At 41.7% G+C, this 18,923-nt stretch overlaps 1 protein-coding gene across 3 annotated transcripts in view; it reads left to right on the top strand.

Annotated features, from left to right (window-relative positions):
- carmil3 (capping protein regulator and myosin 1 linker 3) overlaps positions 1-18,923 on the top strand; it is a 71,157-nt gene that overhangs the window by 47,856 nt on the left and 4,378 nt on the right. For 2 of the 3 annotated variants that reach the window (XR_007113166.1, XM_047590508.1), the window contains exons 22-36: positions 1,448-1,620; positions 2,460-2,528; positions 2,913-3,006; positions 6,107-6,205; positions 6,300-6,419; positions 7,124-7,237; positions 8,467-8,642; positions 8,983-9,076; positions 10,634-10,759; positions 11,389-11,455; positions 11,782-11,969; positions 12,681-12,760; positions 15,745-15,864; positions 16,686-16,848; positions 17,654-18,026. Coding sequence is in view for 2 of the 3 variants with exons in the window: in XM_047590508.1 (XP_047446464.1) it covers positions 1,448-1,620; positions 2,460-2,528; positions 2,913-3,006; positions 6,107-6,205; positions 6,300-6,419; positions 7,124-7,237; positions 8,467-8,642; positions 8,983-9,076; positions 10,634-10,759; positions 11,389-11,455; positions 11,782-11,969; positions 12,681-12,760; positions 15,745-15,864; positions 16,686-16,848; positions 17,654-18,026 (2,056 nt within the window). In the remaining variant the exon portion in view is untranslated. The remainder of the gene's footprint in view (positions 1-1,447; positions 1,621-2,459; positions 2,529-2,912; positions 3,007-6,106; positions 6,206-6,299; positions 6,420-7,123; positions 7,238-8,466; positions 8,643-8,982; positions 9,077-10,633; positions 10,760-11,388; positions 11,456-11,781; positions 11,970-12,680; positions 12,761-15,744; positions 15,865-16,685; positions 16,849-17,653; positions 18,027-18,923) is intronic. The other variant, XM_047590507.1, reaches the window with a different exon arrangement.

An 18,923-nucleotide genomic window follows, 5' to 3' on the forward strand; every position in this document is an offset into this window, starting at 1 on the left:
CATGCTCCTCACAGAATTGGGCATGCTCAAAATGTTTGTGGGGCGACACACACACACACACACACACACACACACATACATCCATACATCCATACATCACCATTTAGATGCTTGTCTCCTCACTCATGTGCATTTAAGCTCAATCTCCCACCTGCCTCGCGCGCGAGGTGCGAACACGTGTCCTGTCGTCCGCGGGCCCAACGGACGATTCTTTGGTCTGTTGGTGAGACTCCCGAGGCCGTCTGTGCTCTGCAAATTCAGCATGACAAGTAGCCTACTCAATTATTTACTGATGTTGATGGTGATAGCTCACAACGATGCTCTCGCTCCGAGATCCGACTCGTGCGCGAGTACGCCGAAGCAGGCAAGGACGGGCGTAAGCGCGTGTGTTTAAAAGAATTACCCTCTGTGTCAGAGGTCAGCCCACTCGCCAGCTCATGCATTACAGTAAGTGATGACAACACAAACATTTAAAATCATCTGTGTGTCCCCTGCAGACACTTGGCAGTGGTGCAAGCTCCATGTTAACACTTTAAAGTATGAGTCATAGAGGGCTGCTGGCAGCATGGGTGAGAAAATGAGAATTCCTTCCAGCCAAAACGAAGAGAAGCAATTTAAAACGGGGAACAGGCAACTTTATAAATACACTTGTTTTATTTTGGGATCAGAAGATTCCACCTTCACACATAGTAAAACAGTTGAAAACAAAGCTACGGCTACAGGAAACCGGCACCTCTAAAGCTCATTAATTGATTTGTTACATCTTGTTTGTTTACACCTAAAATGTGAAATCGATCATAGGGTTCCTCGCTCGCTGTCTGCTCTGGGTTTATATTTATCACACCCGTGTGAAAGCAGTGTTAATATTTGTGAAGAATGTTTTTACAAAATGGTTTTCAAATGTTATTTTGAACCTAGTCGGGATGACAACTCCAGTTTCTATGAGCCAGGTTACAAATAGACTCTGTACGGCCTAAAGTACTTTGGTAGATGTTGTTCATCTAAATTACATTAGAAATATTCAAAATGTGATTACATTTTTATAATTAGCACGATGGTTTAAATGAGTTTCAACAATAAAAATGAGAGCAATGAGAGGTAAAAAAAAATCTAATCTAATTTAAATCTAAATGTTTATCCCGGTTCATTGTTGATTTTCATTAAAAAAAAAAAAGAAAGAAACCTTATGAATAGCAATTAATAAGTACGGGTAAACTCCTAGAGACCTTTGGAAAGTCAAATCTGGATGTAATGTTTTACTGGATGATGTTAACTTTTATTTCTTAATGACCATGTCTCCCAAAACCCTTTAGTCGCCAAATTCCCCTTCGCACACCCCTTTGCCTTTGACACAGTTGCTCCTATACACATTTATTAGCCTTTGAAAGGTCTAAATTTGTAATCTTCTTTCATCTTTCTCCTTCCATGCCCTCCCTGCATCCTCCAGGCCCTGCAGTCCCTCTCCCTAGCTGACTCCAGGCTCCGCCAGCGGGGCACGGTGCTGGTCAATGCCCTCGGCTCCAATGCCTGCTTACGGAAAGTGGACCTGAGCGGCAACCTCCTGGAGGACCCCGGGGCCAAGATGCTCAGCAAAGCGCTGCAGATCAACACGACGCTCAGGTGAGTTCTCAAATGAGTAGTCAGATGGAAGCAAAGGAGGGAGGGCGGATGAAAGAATTAGGGTCAGAAAGGAAAAAAAAAACTTGTTGGGTATGATGTAAGGATACACTGGGGTTTCTGAGAGGCAGAACACTGAGTTTAAGGCTGCGCTTCAAAGACGGAGAAGAGAAAGTAAGCCATGTAGCAGTAAGACTTTTTACTGTGCGGTCCGTGGGATAGCAAGGCAAATTGGTGGGAAGAAGGGCAGAGCCTTCAGGCTCACTGTATATTAACCAACGTAAGTAAGGCATAAGTAAAACTGAGTGAACTTTTATGTTTTGGAGATGTGTTGAGGGTGGAAGGAAGGAAACTTTAGAAAGGGGCAAAGGAGGACAGAACTGAGACTGTTGTATCTGGCCTAGAGAAAGCTGTGAAGAGATGGGAGAGCGAGAACACCTAAGGAGAGAGATTTAGGTTTTACTGACTAAATTTCTAGGGCAAAACGAGTCGGGGGAAGGTGCAAGGAAGAGGAGGAGAGTGGATGAAAGGAAAGAAAAAATGTCTGTCTATATAAACAAACAGGAGTTGGACACAGTGGAGTGTAGGTGGAGAATCTGCGCTGTAGAATAACAGAAGCTCATTAGCTGCGTGGCAGTTGTTCATGCATTGGAAATCCACTAATACAAACTCATCCTATGCATATACCGAACAGAACCTCCTGACAAATGTCTTAATTCCTCTGTGCTTGCACAGCCGTATTGTTGAAGTACGTCAAGTGTGGCATTATATCCAACTGATCCTCTTCTTTTTCCTCTCACCGCCTGTCTTACTGCATTTGCCGCTGGTCGGATCCCTCTCAGGAGTGTGACGTGGGATCGCAACAACACCACAGCGCAAGGGTTCCAAGATGTGGCGAGAGCACTGGAGCAGTAAGGCGAATACACACACACACACACACACCGCAGTGTTTTTGAAGAGTGGATACACGCATAAACCACACCACTCAAACCGATGTGAAAACTAGATCGCCGTCTCTGATGAAACGCTGTGTAATAGTAAACATTACACAGTCCTCTGACATGTGTGCCAGTCACATGTGTGGGTGTGAAGTTCATTCCCATATGTCTGTGTCTGTGTACAGCAGAGTACGTGGGTGCATTCCTTATTAGGGGATTGGAGACGATTCTAAGTCCCCTGCGCATTTTCTGTTTGTTCTTGTTAACATTGAAATTCCTCCATTTTATTATTACAGGGGGTAATATTGTGTTTTTTTTCCCCTCCCTGTTTCTCTGCCCCCTCTCGCCGTCAAATAGCAACTTCACCCTGCAGTACATGCCCCTCCCACTCAGCGATGTCACTCAGGCGTACCGCAGCGCCCCGGAGAAGACCGACCAAGCCCTGAGCAAGGTGAGAAGTGCTTTGTCATGTTAGGGTGTGATTTGCCGCTTCATGTCACATCCATGTAGATCAGGTGGTTAACACATCCGTTACCTGAGAATTTGGGTCACGCTGATTCATGGCTTTGATGAATGGCTTTCATTTGCTTGTGCACAGCCTGTCCTCATTAGATGTGAAACTTTTCAAAGATGATTATATTGCTGTCTGTGATGTTGCTGTCAAAAACTTTCTAATGCCTTCAGAAAGTTTTGGTTGCAAACTTAGATCACAGATCACAACTGCATGAATAATCTGAACTGCTGCCCTTAAATACACTGTAGGGTTGTTGTTAGGTTCACGATCTACTTCAGGTGTTGAAGGCTTGAAACCAGGGTGAAGTAAGTTTGTAAGTTTTGGGTTAAACAGAGCTCGGTTTCAGAAACGTGGGTCAGATGGATAGAGGTTTTGAATCAGTTGACGTTATCTTTTGCTGTTTCTGTTATCGGCTGCACCGTACAGCCGGCGTTGGTCTGAATGCTTCACTAAAACTGCTGAAGTGTCACAGTTCACTTTTTAGTGTTTCTTTTTGTGTGGACACAAATTGTGTCTTACATCATTTAATAGTCAAGAAGGTTATTGTCAGATACATAGCAAGGCTACACTGAGCAATGAAGTTCTTACTTTCTGAGTTCCCTTCACCCGACTAAAAATAGTGAAATTAAACTGACTTGGAAGAAATATAGTTAGTCTTAGAAAAAATATATACAGAGCAACACTGTCAGTGGTGGGACGATGCAAAAGGTACGGATGTGCAAATGTCACATTGTTGCTGATATGTGCAGACGAGGAAATGAGGTGGTATGTGTTAAGAACATCAAAGTTGAATCAGTGATTCAGTAGCCTGATGACCTGTGGATAGCAGCTGCTTTTTTTTTTTTCTTTTCTTTATTTTTCTCGTGTGGTTGTCCTTGCTTTCACACTCGTATGGCACCTGCCAGCAGGCAGGAGTATGAACGGTGCGTGTCGTGACTGGGTGCGGCTCGTGATGATGTTGTGTGGCCTCTTTGTGACCCGGGTGTTGTAAATGTCCTGTAGTGGTGGGAACTCTGCTACACGGATGAACTGTGAAGTTTTAATGACAGGTTGCAGAGCCTCCCTGTCCTGAATGGTGAGTTCCCGTACCACACTGTGATGGGTTTGTCAGGATGTACTGTACTGTGCATCTCTAAAAGTTGTTGAGGAGTTTAGAGGATAATCCACATTTTCTCAGCTTCTTTAGGAAAAAGACTCCTAGAAAAGAGTTGAGCCTTCTTGACAGTCTGCCATGTGTTGTGAGTTCAGGTGAGATCCTAGCTGACGTAGGTGCTAAGGAGTCTGGTGGTCTTCACCCTCTCCACCTGAGTCCCGTTGAAGTGTTGTTGGGCATGTTGGTCTCTCCTCTTCCTCAGGCCCATAATAATTTCCTTAGTCTTCTCAGTGTTCAAAGAGAGATTATTTTCCTGCCACCAGGACGCCAGCTGAGCCACCTCTTCCCTGTGGGCTGCCTCCACTCCACCTGAGATCAGCAGGATGATAGTTGTGTCGTCAGCAAACTTGATGATGAATGTGATGTTCTGGGAGGGGATGCAGTCGTAGGTGACGATGGTGTACAGGAGTGGACTGAGCAGACAGTCTTGGGGGGTCTCTGTACTTATGGCTTGATGAAATCCATAAGCATCCTTAAGAGAATGTGTGATTGCAAATGGTTAAATTCAAAATGGTCATTGTGTGCATCACATTTCCTCCTCATTAAGGGAAGACAAATGGTACTGGCCAAACCCTTTAGTGTCCAAAAAAAAAAAAAAACTTAGAGAAAATTACCTTCTATAAATGAACCGTAGACATAACTTTAAGTTAATCTATGTCCACTCTGCCTGGAAGATGCATAGAATCTGCAAGATGCATACTGAACACAGAACAACAGAACAGAACAGAACAGAACCATATTATATATAACATATCTGATATTTCTGCTCTACACATAGTATGTTAGTGTTAACTGTATCACTGTGTCCTGGATGTCTATATCAACGTTATAACTTCTGCTTTGTCAGTTGTGCTACACAAAGTTCAAATTGCTTTAAATTGGTTCATCATCTTGAGTTGATGAGTCCTGGATGACACATAAGAAGCCTGATATTGCTGCTAACTAGCTGCTGTCACTCAGCCTCTAAGCTGCAGTGAACAGATCCAGTCTGGATCTTACTTGCAGCAACACGAAGTCACGCACAACATCCCTTCTCCCCAGAGGCTTTGAGACTACAGGAGTATTTCTAATACATCTCTGGTACATCTCTTTTAGATACAAGCCAACGTATCAGCAGTGTAGATGCCCTTACTTGCCAGATCATTAGGTACACTAGTGAGTTGTTGTTTTCTAATAAAACACTCCTGCATAAGTATTCCCAAATGACTGAGAGAGCTGTAAATTTAAATGTGTTTTTATTTTGTTTTATTGTGGTTTGTAGTACCACTTTAGTAACTTGTGTTGTTTTGAATTGATACATGTTCCTATTGTTTTGGCAACTCCGTTTTAGTCGGTGGTTTGTGCTAAACTGAACGTCACAACACTCTGGAAGGTGGATTTAGTGCAAGAAAGTAGTTTTCACTGTTGTACCTAATGTTTGGCAAGTGAGTGTATGTGTGAATATCTGTTTACCGGAGCAGGATTTCTGCCTGCAGGTTCTTCTAACATTGGATCAGTTACTGCTGTGGGAGAAGCCCGCTGATCTCCTGGCTCTTATCAAAGCCCCTTTTTACTACCAGCATATATATATGTACTGTATAAAGCTTTTAATTAGCTTGGGGTTCTGTTTGCCGGCACATTGCCTGTTTGATTCCTCGGGCAGCACTTGATTCTATTTTCCTTTTTGTAAGACGATGATGCGGTGAACACATCCACCTGCTGAGTCAAGGAAATAAATCAAAGGCATCCCATTTATTTCCAGGGATCAAAACTCTCCCTCTGCAATCTTCTTATTACCATGCAAATGGACTTGTCTTTGGTCTCCAGCACACTCCACTGTGTAAACACCTGTCATCTCCACTCCTCTGCCTCCTTGTTTGTTTTCTGTGGGATTATGTGTGGCAGATCCAGCGTGCCCTGCTTAGGAACAACCAGACTCAGCGTTTCTCTCAGAAGCAGGCTCTCAGGCTGAACCAAGGCCTCGTCACCAGCACTGCCGAACAGGTGTGTTTGTGCTCAAGAGGATGAACATTTCAAGTTTTTTAATATATTGCATTTGTGAAATTAATGCTATTCATCCATTTTTGCATGTGCGTAGGTGATGGAGCGTCTGTGTGTGCGGGTGCAGCAGCAGGTTTGTGTCTTGAAAGGCTGTGAGGAAGGAGAGGAGGTTCAGACGGCCAGACAAATTCTCAAAGAAGCCAGGAACTCGAGAGCTGTGAGTGGACTGTGTGTGTGTGTGTACTTGTGTAACCTGTGTGTGTTTTAAACCATCAGATTTTACTGAACCAGCCCTCGTGTTCGCACAGACCTTCAGAGTGCTCTTTTATGTCTCAGATTAGCATCATGTGTGGGTTAGGTTCAGGGTATTTCAGGGAATTTAGTTATGATGTTAAGATTATAGATAATGAATTATTTCCATGAATATGCTCACAAAAATAACCATACAAACGTGTGTGTGTGTTCCTCATTTTCCATAATTTCTACATCAATTATAGGACAATTTGGCTGCTCCTCACTACTGTAAAAGACAATTTGATGGTTATTAATTAGTTTTAGGGTTGAGCTTGTTAATGTTAGGATTAACAAGACAAGCATGTCAAATGAGGGTCCTCACAAATATAGAACTATAGAACTATCATTTGATTAAACAAGACCCTTTACCGACTGTCGAACTTGAGTTTTTTGCCAACCATTTCCACAATGTAAAGAATATATTTGTTTAAATAAAACCAGTTGAAATGTGTTTTCAACAATAATTTAATAGCTAACATAATAAACTTTCAAGAACTCAATCAGTTATTTTTGCATTTTCTGATGTGTCCACTTCAATTTCGATTGTTAACTTGTGATGGCACATACTTCAATTGTGGCCTTGTTACTTTTAGCTGAATAAATGATCCTGTTGTGTGTCTTCATCAGCTGTACCCATCTCTGTGTGAGCTGGCCCACGTGTTGTCGGTGGACGGTCCAGTCAGACAGCGCCTGGACACTCTGGCCGGAGAGCTGGCCAAAGCTGCTGACAAGGAGCTGCAGGTAGGCTGAGGCCTGAACCGTGACTGTAATCGTGGAAGCATCCTTTCCCTGATGCATTCGTATTTTAAACAGTGGTTGGGCTCCAGACTGGTTGCATTTAAATCGACCATTAATGGCTTGTGACTGTGTGTAGGGTGAAGGTTTGCTGACTTCAAAAGAAATCTAGCATTTAAATTCACAGGAAGGAGCAGTTTAACATATTTTTTGTCCCTTTGGGGTTCAGTAGCACAACAAATCCAATGATATATATACCCATTTATATATATGTGTGTGTGTGTATATATATATATTTATTATGGCATGCCATTCAGGAAATTAATCTTTGAATATATGGAATGAAACATTGTACTCTGCCCCCACTACCACAGCTCAGCATACAGACAACAGGTCCAAATCAAAATAACACACAGTATTATCAGAATTATAAACAATACACACAATCTACTCACAAGCATTGAAACAACAATGACAGTATGTAACCGTTGCATTTGTAACGATGACAACTTCCGTTACACGGCAACGCCGTATCTAAAATGTCTAAAAAAGAAAACATGTCTGAAGATACACTCTATTGTACAGGCAACGCACTTTGAATATATTGAATGAGTCCCTGAATATATGGAATGAATCATGCATCCTTTTCATCAGAGTGGTAGCCTTCTGAATTCACTGGCTTTACAAAATGGCATCAATTGAAATTTTTCACTATTTTACTGAACTGGAAAAGTTTTTTGCTGTAGGTTGTACTCCAAATGCTGCAACCTGCTGCTGTGCAGGTCTCCCTTGATTAAAAAGGGGCCGCACCTCTTCCTCAGAAGAACCATAGAGTTGGGCACAGGTCTCAGGATATTGTCCGCACAAGCATTCACCAAGGGGTTAACAATGTCTTTATTGTTTAAAGTAGCCGCAACCACATCCCGTGCGACTGACTCATTTTTGCTGCAGGTACAAATACAAGATGGTCGCGGAACCTTCATGACGTCAGTCAAGGGTCATTCAATATATTCAAATATATTCACATAGTGTAAAATGATCAATTTTATGTCTGCAGGTGTGAACCAGTCCCATAAGTTGTTGGAATAATAACTGATGAGTAATAGCTGCATAGCTCAGAAAACATAATCATGAAATCAAGCAGATGAAAACACACCGTATAGAAGGAAGTCCTTTGGAACAGCGTGCTCATTATTAAATGTACATAATGTATGTGTTGCATCACCTTTCTCTAGGTGGTCGTGGACTCCATGGTGTCTCTGTGCCGCGAGCTGTGCCCCATGTCCTGTTCAGCCGCTGAGAGGCTCAGTCCACCTCTGTCGTCCATCTCAGAACAAGTTTCAATCCCTCGCTCCGCCATTCGCAATGCCATGATGGAGAGAGCAGCTGAGGATATCAACAGAGCCTTGGAGTAAGAAAGAGAACAGGTTTAAAAGTTCAAGTTGGGCAGAACTCCAGCAAAGGCACTTGCTGCATTTCCTTTACCTTCTAGAAATGCGAAACCTAAACATTGCAATAAAAAACTGGCGTTTCCCCGTTACCTGTGTCACCAGAAGTGGCGCAAGGGGTCATGTGACCAGTAAAAAAACAGCAAAAACACCTTTCAATGGAAATACGTACAAAGAGCAATTGTACATTATCAAAATTTCAGAAATATCGCTTTTATTTTGAGAAAAATTGTAGTGGAAACATGGGTACTAATTAAATTGCATTTTTCTGCCTGTTTCCTTCTTTTTTCCTGTGTGTGTCAGAGAGGTGAAGCTTTCTGTGGTCTCCTATCTGACCAACTCCATAGTGGATCAGATTCTACAAGAGCTCTACACCACTCATAAAACCCTGGTACTGGTAATAACCCTTTACTGCACGCCTTTATGTAGACTGTAGAAAAATGGTACTTCTCGTTTAAAGCTGGATTCTGTTTTATCACAGTAGAAAAACACGTGGTCAAATGTTAACCACCATCAAACTGCTGTTACAAAATATGAGTTGTAGACTGCATTGTAGCATTTCATGATCAAACCAATGTGATCCACACACAGTTTACAGAAAATGCTTTTTCATTTTTGCAAAAATCTACAATAAATGATATCAATATATTATTCATCAGACATAAAACATTCTGCTTTAATTGCAGAGTACTTTTTTAAATGAAAAGTTTCTGTATTTTGGGTTATGTAGTCTGTTAAACATTTAGCTTGAGCTTAGCTCTGTCTAAACACAAAAATAAACACCTACCAGCACGTATAACGTTTACTAATTACCCCCTGATGTCTCACCTGCTCAGTATGCACAATGCTTTACAACATCAAGGTGGGTATTGGTGAGGTGTCGGACTATTTAGCCTAACAACTTCCTAAAGGCTTTACGGGTTACCTAGCAGCCTCACAGTAACTCAGTATTTTCCAGAGTTATTCTTCTAATTGGTTAAACAAAATCTGCTCCAATCAATTTCAGGAGGAAATACTGTTGTCCAGTCTGCAATTTAAACAAGCTCCAAATGTTCCCTCCCTTAATATGTATTGATCCAAACTAGACAGAGTCAGAGAACGTCTGACTGGTTTAAATCTTTCCACAAATCTCACTTTGATAAAAATGTCCAGTGTTTCTGTGAGAAGAATTACTTGTTTTTGCTTGTGTATGTAAATGACAATGAGGAGTAACCTGCTGCAGGAGAAAACCTCTCCCTGCTGTGTACATTCAGTGATGATGCAATGTGTTTTGATCTTCATTTTTTTTTTTTTTTTTCTCCTCTAGTGAGATGCGTCTAAAATAGTTTTTCTGAGAAGCTTCTCCTGATATGTGCAATGACTCATTGGAACCTAATGTCTTGAAAGCTTTGCATGCAGATCTCTCAGGCTGTTTGAGCATGTGCAGTCATTTTAACTTTGCATTCTGCTTCATGTGTCATTACCATATCAGGATGAATGTTTACAATATACGACGTCTTTTTAAGGAGGACTTTGCACTCAGAGACAACATAACTTGATTGGAGCTAGTTAAGGACCTTGCAGCTTCACTGCCAGATGAAATCAAATTGTTTGCGAGTGGAAAAACAGACAAAAATAGACTCCCAGTGATGACACTGCCTGACCTGCTCTGCTTTTGCATTCTGTCAGCTGCCTCTGTTGTTACATGTCATTCTCCTGTTAGTCTATCTGCAGTGCCTGCATGTCCTCTATCAAGCCTCCCTTCGCTTTCATAATCAAGAAACTATATTAATTTCTATTCTTCGTGTTCACAAAGTGCCCTTGGTTATGTTTGTGAGCTTTGTGGGCAGGAGGGCGAGCACGCCTCTCTTCTGAAATTACATTTAAGGCTATTGCTCCTCGCCGTATGACAGTGAGCGTTGGTGTGTGTGTGCGATGAAGGTGAAGGATGTTTTTGATGTTTGTGTTTCATCAGCTGCGGCAGGTGTCTCAGGCGAAGCGCTGGGATGACGTGGGGACGGGCAGACGCACCATCAGACAGTCCAGAATAATGGAGTCTCTCGAATTCCCCGATGATGACTTTGGTGTGAGCCTGGGAATAGTAAGTACTTGAGACAGATGCTGGGACACTATGCGTGTATGAGATTCCTTTATCTCGGAATCAGTGTATATGCATGATTACTATGCATGAGTATACCACTTATGCAAATATTTTGCAAAATTACACCATTAAAAAAGTTTTTAATATTTTATGTAATATTTTTTTCCTGAACTGGAACACTGAGCTGTAGGACATATTCATAGAGTATTTATAGAGTTACACTTTGGCAGGTTTTGTAGGCCTATATAAACATTCTGTTTTGCTTATGTGCTGTCGTTGCTGTTACATTACATGAATGTCAACAAGATCCCATTCCTCCTACGCCTGTACTGTATTCTTTACTAAAGAGCAAAACAGTTTTTCTATCAACTGTTCATTTCCTTTTTGTGTGCAAGAAAAAGTTCCTTACATTTTTCAGAGGAACACTGACCAATCATATTCAATCATATTCATTTCCTGTAAAATGCACCCATTCTAGCTGTAATTTAAGAAGTATTTTGCTAAGATGCTACATTTAGCACAGCTCCAGTCTTGTTAGTCGCTCTCTGTGTGGTTCTCATGTGTTTGTGTGGACTGTTCAGTATTTTAAAGCGCTCTACTGCATGTTCAATTATGTTCTCTGACAAAAGGACACCATGGCCATAAAGAAGCGGAGCTCCAGAACTAGGAGAATTCGTCCCGTCTCCACCAGACTGAGTGAGTTTACTGCCGTGGCTGGCAGCTAATTGCCCTCAAGTGCTCTTATAGTGTAATATAGTGGACAGGCAAGGGTCAATTGGCTTTCTATTTTTATTGAATGCCCAAAAAAATATCTTTAACTACTTAAGTGGTGTGCGATACACCACGATTTAATGAGCGATCCACATTGTACAGTTGTTTAAACTAGCTGGAACTTCACTCAGCCTATTTTAATCTTGCTAAAAGTAATCTCATGTTTCATATGATTAAATCTCCATTTTGCTGCAGTTCGTATGTGACATGTAAATGTAATATTTTCCCCGTTTATTCCCACCTTGTTACAGGTTTAGGTGAGGAGCCCAGTTCTTCTCCTACGCCTTCTGCTCCACCGCACTCTGCTCCTCTCACCCACTCGGCCTCATGGGAGTGTCTGTCCACCCTCCCCACCAACGGCTCACCCTTGCGTCATGTGACCCACGTCAGGCCACGCCCACCCCGGAGACACAGAGCAGGACACCTTCTCCCTGAGTCTGTGAGTTGGCGATTTTTAACTTTATTCTGAACTTCTGTGAAGGATCATTGTCCGCTACAGCCCAGCGGTTTCATCTGAAGGGCAGCTACTACCTTGTGAAATAATACTTTATTATGAGACCTGTATAAAGATCTGTTCCTTGGGCTCTGTTTATGGAACCTGGGTGAGTTTTTGAGCCTGAGGCATTATTGTATATGTTTTGACTGACCCAGTGTTTCCACAAAAGAACTGAAAAATGGAGGCAGAGGTGAGGAAGCAAACCCAACACGGGATAGAACTCTTTTTTTTTTAATTTCTTGCACTGTGTGAACTCCACATCTTGTTTTCACTGCCACCGGCACTTTGCTAAAATATATTCCTTTTAAAGAGAGAAGCTGTCGCATATATCTCTGCGACTCAAATGGTAATCATGCGCAACCATCTCCCAGGGGCTGCAGGGCAGCCGGCTAACTTAGCGGCTTGTTTGTTTAGGGACTTTGAAAGAGCTTTTTTTCTTCTTCTTCTTTTTTTTCTAAATCAGTACAAACCCGGTTAGGGCTGTGTGATGGGTAGCTGTTTTACAAACAGACTCCTGTTGGCAGTGGGTTCAGTTTTCCCAGCCAGCCATTTGAAATGATAATACCTTTTGTCAGCCTTTGAGCTTTTTGTCGACATGGCATATTGATCACTGTTACTGTGTTATTCTATCTTTTTCCTGTTTTGTGTGTTCAGCATTGCTCGGAGAATGGGGGAGTCAGTATGCTGGAGGATGGACTGCCTGATTTCTACAGCAAGAGAGTTCTGCCTGACAGGTAGAATACAGTTTTATTTTTGCGTTTAGTAAAATATGCAGTAAATATATAAATATCTCCTTGCACAACACTCACAACATCTGGTGGATCGGTAGAACCTCACATTCTCTTCTTTGGTGTCTAATAGGGGCGTATCCAATGAGAAACGCTGGAACTTCATCTCGTAATTATGTGAGACAGTATGTGATAATTATGCGGTAGTTATCGGCCACATCAATCTAGGACCGAGAAAGCCGTTCAAAATCCTATAATTATAACAAAATAATTGTTGTTGAGTGGGACCTGCTGTTGCTGGCTTTATAGTTCAGCCTCAGAGCGGCTACAAACAGTGTTTTCACAGTAACAATGGATGAAATGAATCACTGATGAAAAGGGTTACTTGTAATGGTGAACCCACAGAATACTGTCCCCCAGCAATCAAGTTACCTTTGCTCTCAGTGTTTGTGTTCATCGGTTCATCATTTGGTTTTACAACATGCACTACTTTTGTATGCGTGGCCATTAGAGATATTATTCAGAATCAGCATCTGAAACCAAACTCATTCACATGCTGAAAACTTAGTTAAATGTTCTTACACACACGACTGAAAGGCTTCATACATACTAGAGGGAAAGGGGTCTTCAGGAGAACAAACTGTGTTTTTAAGTAACACTCCATTGAAACCTAAATGTTGTTTACAGAAAATCTCCACGCGACTCCATTAAGTGCATTAATACAGCAGCTGGACATACTGGAAGATTTAGCAGCTTACGAACTACTTGATTAGGAGTTGGTAGAGACCAAACAGCGAGCTAAAAGTTCAGTAAATATATAAATCTGATATAAATTATCAGTCACCAAAAGTCAGAGACACAATGACGATGACAAATTTCTTTCAGTATCCGCAAAGTTGGCGACTGTTTGCTTTTGAGTTCTGCACATCACATTAAAAGGTGATGCTATTTTTCACTCCCGCCTCAAAGCAGGGAAAATAAATATAATATGTTATGTAAATTCTGTGCTATTCACCTGAACACTTCCATGTTCAGTATTTCTGACAGTGTTGGCACATCAATAGCACCATGTGGATTAGTCATGGACCGTCTCCCAAAGCCTCAAACCTTCACATAAATACTTATCACAGCCGTGTCTTGTCAGACTCTTTATATGAGCGAATGTGTCTCATTTTATTGTTGGTGAATGTGCAGAGATTCAAAACTCTGTCAGCATGATTCCTTTTCCACAGAACTGAAAAGAATCCCGTGTGCACTGAGAGTACTGGAAATAAACAGCATTTGTAACTCTACTTGCTCAATGCTGAGAACATTTTCAAGCATATACCGTAAATATTATAGATAGAATCACTCTGTTTCTTTTAATAAAAATTCCTTGAAACTGTACAGTGGTGGTGCATAGCAATTTGATCTTTCCCTTTTTTCTGTGGTAAAGCTAATGTACAGATGCATAAATGTAACAATGATTTTAGATGCGTATTGAAAACTGCAGCACTAGGTCAGCAGTACTAACAGCACTAGGTCAGGGAGTTGCACCTTATATATCTCAATAATTTATCCTGTAATGTGTGATTTAGCAACTTCCGGTACCTGTCTTTTAATTAAAATGACTAATTGAGCCATGACCACTTTATTGACTTGTTGTTTGCACATGATGTGACAATACACATCAAACATGAACAATACAATACAGCAAAACACTATTTAATCTTGTGCTCTACTATTGAACTGATCTTGGGGTCTCTTTAAAGAGGCATCAATCTTTAAAATAATCTATATTTCCATATTATTGATGGGTCTTAGGCCACTTGCTTGTGAAAGGAGTCATTTTAGGCAACAACCTAACAGATAATTATCGGCCCACTCTGCATATTGGCATTTTACAGCTTATAGTTGTGGCTTTTGGGCACCGAAGCTTACTTAATTACTTAAGCTGATTTAATTTACTCTTGTAATGCAGCTTTCAACAGGCAGGTGTTTTTGATGAAGCTCTTAAAATGTACTGGACGCTACCTGACAGCACCAAACTGCATTCAGTGTACGTAGCTGAGCACTTAGCAGCTGCAATAGACTTTCCCTCAGGAGTAAAATAGCTCCCAAAAACAGAGCCAAAAAGCCAGTGAACCCCAGATTTATTATTCATCAGGTGGAGACAAAACAATTCTAAATGAATGCTGTTAATGCTAATATCTCTGTCAAATGACATTTGATTTTTTTTCTATTATTCACTTATAAAACTGCTGTTTAGTAATTTAGTAATTAAAAATACATAATGATTTGTCCAGATTAGGTTAAGGCTTAAGGATGGTGTAATTCTGAAAGACATTAGCCCGTCTCAGTGTTTCACATTGAATAGCCACTCACTTGATTAGGGTACATTTGGATTCATGCTCAAAAACATGAGCTGGAATTGTAAAATCGTGATAAACGTCGGAGGAATTTGAAGCTTGATGCCGGATGGCATTGTGTCTGCACCAACCACGGAGCAAGGCTTGTAATGTTAAACGACAGCGTGTGCTTTATGCTCACCAGCCGAGCATAAAAAGGATTCATTGAGGCAGTGAACGCTGCGCCTTCTGTCAGACGTATTAAAGCATCTGTACTGGTGTACGTAGAAGAAAAGGTATGGTCCCTGTCAGATGGCTCACACCTTTGTAGTCCGTTAACTCTGGGATCAGTTTGCCATTAATGACTGGTGCCCATTTATCAATACTTGTGTGTTCTTGAGAAATGTCATCACTTGTTTTCCAATTCAAACAAAGCCTCTGACAAAGTACGGACCCGATCGATGCAGCGGGAGCTAACTTGTGTGGATCTGGGACAGCCAAGTATCCCAGCATGCATTTTGTGGGCGTGGACTGCTCACTTCTAAATCTGTTTTCTTGGTTTTGGTATTTGTAGATCCCCTTTGACATTTAGCTTTACCCCTGCTCTATTACTTATCGGTCCTTACAAATAACCTTCCTTTCCTCCTCCTCCTCCTCCTTCAGTCAGCTGTCATCACTCCATCAGGCCCAGTCGCTGCGGAGGAAGAAGAGACGCAGCGTACTGTCCATCTTCTCCGGCTTCCGAAAGAACCGCAACTCCACCATCTCTAGTCAGGACTTGGAGTGAGTAACGTTTTAAGTGCGCCGACAGAGATGGAGTGAGATGGCTGTTAAATGAATCCAGCGCTGGGCATTAACGTCGCTTCACAGCTTCATAAATATTTTAATGGAGGAAATATTTCCTAATCTCCGACTGTTTTCCTCTTGCTTTAAGCTGCTGTTATGTAATGGAGCCGTAGTTAAAAAGCAGACCGTCTATAGAATAGTGGAAAAAGTATTAATTGAAAAATAACATTTCACAGATGAACAGTTGAGGGGAGAACGTCTCCCAGTATTACTGCAAACGTTAAACAACACAATTGTCCGAAGCAAAGGAAAATGGCTCTCGGTGACTGCTCTATAGCTTGTGTTACGGCAACAGATGTGCTGACAAAAATGATGATACCATTGTCTCTGCCGGTTAACATTCCTGCTGCGGCGCACGAAATGCAGTTCCACCGAGAGAGAAAGGCCCGCAGCAGTGTGAAGGGGAGAAAAAGCAAAGAAAAGATGACTCATCTGAAGGCCAGACGTAGATGGAAATAGCTTTTCAAAGACAGTTCCCCCGTTTTGTGATGTTTCACCTGTAGATTGTTGCTAAGCGATTGAAGAGATTGTTTGCTGCTGCATTCAATGAGCTGAACTATACATACATTTCTCTTGTCATCTAACAACAGCACGCAACGTAGCAAGTGTGACTGCATCAGGACCGTTTCATTAACTGCATCGTCATCACTCTGTTGGCATAGAAAGTTTATGATCGTATAATCTAACAGTTTAAAAGACTGGCCTCCAGGTCAACATTTGATTCATACATAAAAGTTATTTCTTTCTCTCCCTCTCAGCGCCTCAGAGAACGTCTACTCAATGATTCACCCCAAAGACGCTGTGAGGCCAGAGAGCGCTGTTCTTGGAGCGAATGGTACCATGCCTTCACCTCGGCCAACTCAGGGTGTACCTGTGCACGGGGTGAGAGCTGCCAGCCCCCCCTGCCTCATCCAAAGACAGGTACAGTGTCAGAGAAAGTCACAATTACTACACTGAAGCGACACTTGGAATCCCAAATTAAACCCGGTCAAAGCGAGCAGCTACTGACATCTGTAGAACAGGTGCCCTGGAGCTGTTGGAGATTCATTACGAGAGCTGTAGCCCACGGAAATGTATATTTACCTTCCACAAACTTCCTTTGGGATACATTTCATCATTCTGCTGTTAAATAGAGCAGCAATTGACAGAGAGTCAGTCACAAGGACACAAAGACTGCTTTTCAATATGAATTAATCACATTTCTAAAAGCAGTGTGATTCAAATATGTTTACAATAGCTTTAGAGCAATATAAAATGGGCAAAGGAGTTTCTATTTCAGTTCCATTTCCTACATTTGCTTCCAGTCTAAGTCATAAGGGTTAAAATTGTGAGCATCCTGCTCCCAGTTCATATAGTCCCACATGCAATGACACAGTGTGTTGCTGCATGCTGTGCCCACCACCTGCTATTCCCAGCCCATTTCTGGATTGGAATTATGTGGCTCGTCTGAAGTGTGGAGGACTATATGGCCTATTTTAAATTTGTGTTCAAACGCGCACACACTCTCTCTGAGAACACATTTGTAAGACTCTCTCTTAGTAGAGTCCATGGACCACATCTCAGTGATGAGGGGATTTCAGGACATCCCCCACAAAATGAAGCATAATCTGCTTTAAGTGCCTTAAAACTCACCATTATTAGCACCATGTTAAAGAGGTATGTGATTCAGCACAGTCACAACACACAAAGATGTCTAACAACTGATATGGATTTCATTTTCATCCAGTCCACAGATCTGGTCAGCATGGTGTACAGCTGCATCGGGGCAGAAATTGAGGACTCGGACGGCAGCAGCACCTGTGACATCAAAGCGACAGACCAAGATGCTGACAGATCGATCACCATCTCAGATGCCCCGACAGATACTCGAACTAACGGCCACGTGGTGTCCTTCAAACAACAGACGGACAGACAGATGGAGACGGGCAGGCAGGAGAGGATCGTGCCTCTGACAGACTCGAGGACTGAGATGGAGGAGGACGTACAGAGTGGCGACGGTGGAAGCGTGTCCCCCTGTGGGCTGAGGCCAGAGCCTCCTCCACAGAGCACCAAGCCCAGTCTGGCTGTCATGAGGCAGAGACACCTGCAGGAGAGTTTAGGTACTGCAGCTTCAGCAGCAAATTAAGAAATCTGTGTCTAACTATGTCTATGTTTAATCACACGCTATTATCTGAACAACATTTCATCTTTATAATGAGACCACTCATAACAAGTGCTGATGTTAAATTAATGAAGGACCACAAGTAGAACTAATACATTTACTAATTGGTTTACAGTGATGTATTTTTCTATCACTTAATGCAACTTGCTTGGACACAAGTATTCTGTTAATAGTTCATCTCAGTTGGTAAACTCTGGTCCTTCTGGCCTGATCTGACGAATTTTTTATTGGATTGAAAAATGGATCATGTAAACACTCTGTCTTCTGTGGAATGAATTCAGTATTGTCAGAAAAGTTAGGGAGGAAAATCCTCCTTCACTCTCCACAACAGGTAGAACCACCGGAAAAAATGGTTGTATATAGTTGCTGTTTTGGGACACAAATTACTAAACGTATTATATAATAATTATATATTAATATTAATTAATTAATATAATTAATTTCCATTTATACATTAGGTTGGAATCCCCGATCAGAATTAAAGTTGAATAAATATTGTTTATGTAAATGTAGCCAGTGTTTTACAAGCTTAGATGAAGCCGTGTACAAACTCAGCCAACTAACGAAAAGCAGTTTAAAGCTGAGGTGTGTTAGCCTTTTATAGAGAAAAGGTCACTGTTAGAGTCAAGTCTAGACTTTTTAATGAGTAAAACCTCTTCAGTACCTCAGACTGCAGTCTGATTCAAAGGGAATAAAGAGATCAACACAATAGCCGGAGGCCAAACCTGGTCATGTCACAAAATCAATGCTAAAGTCCACCAATATTAAAAATGGAGGAACGACACCGGAATGAACCTTTTTATCCTGTGATTGAAAACCTTTCTGCAATATGAGG

Source organism: Mugil cephalus, chromosome 7, assembly GCF_022458985.1.
Source record: "Mugil cephalus isolate CIBA_MC_2020 chromosome 7, CIBA_Mcephalus_1.1, whole genome shotgun sequence".
NCBI classification, from domain to species: domain Eukaryota; kingdom Metazoa; phylum Chordata; class Actinopteri; order Mugiliformes; family Mugilidae; genus Mugil; species Mugil cephalus.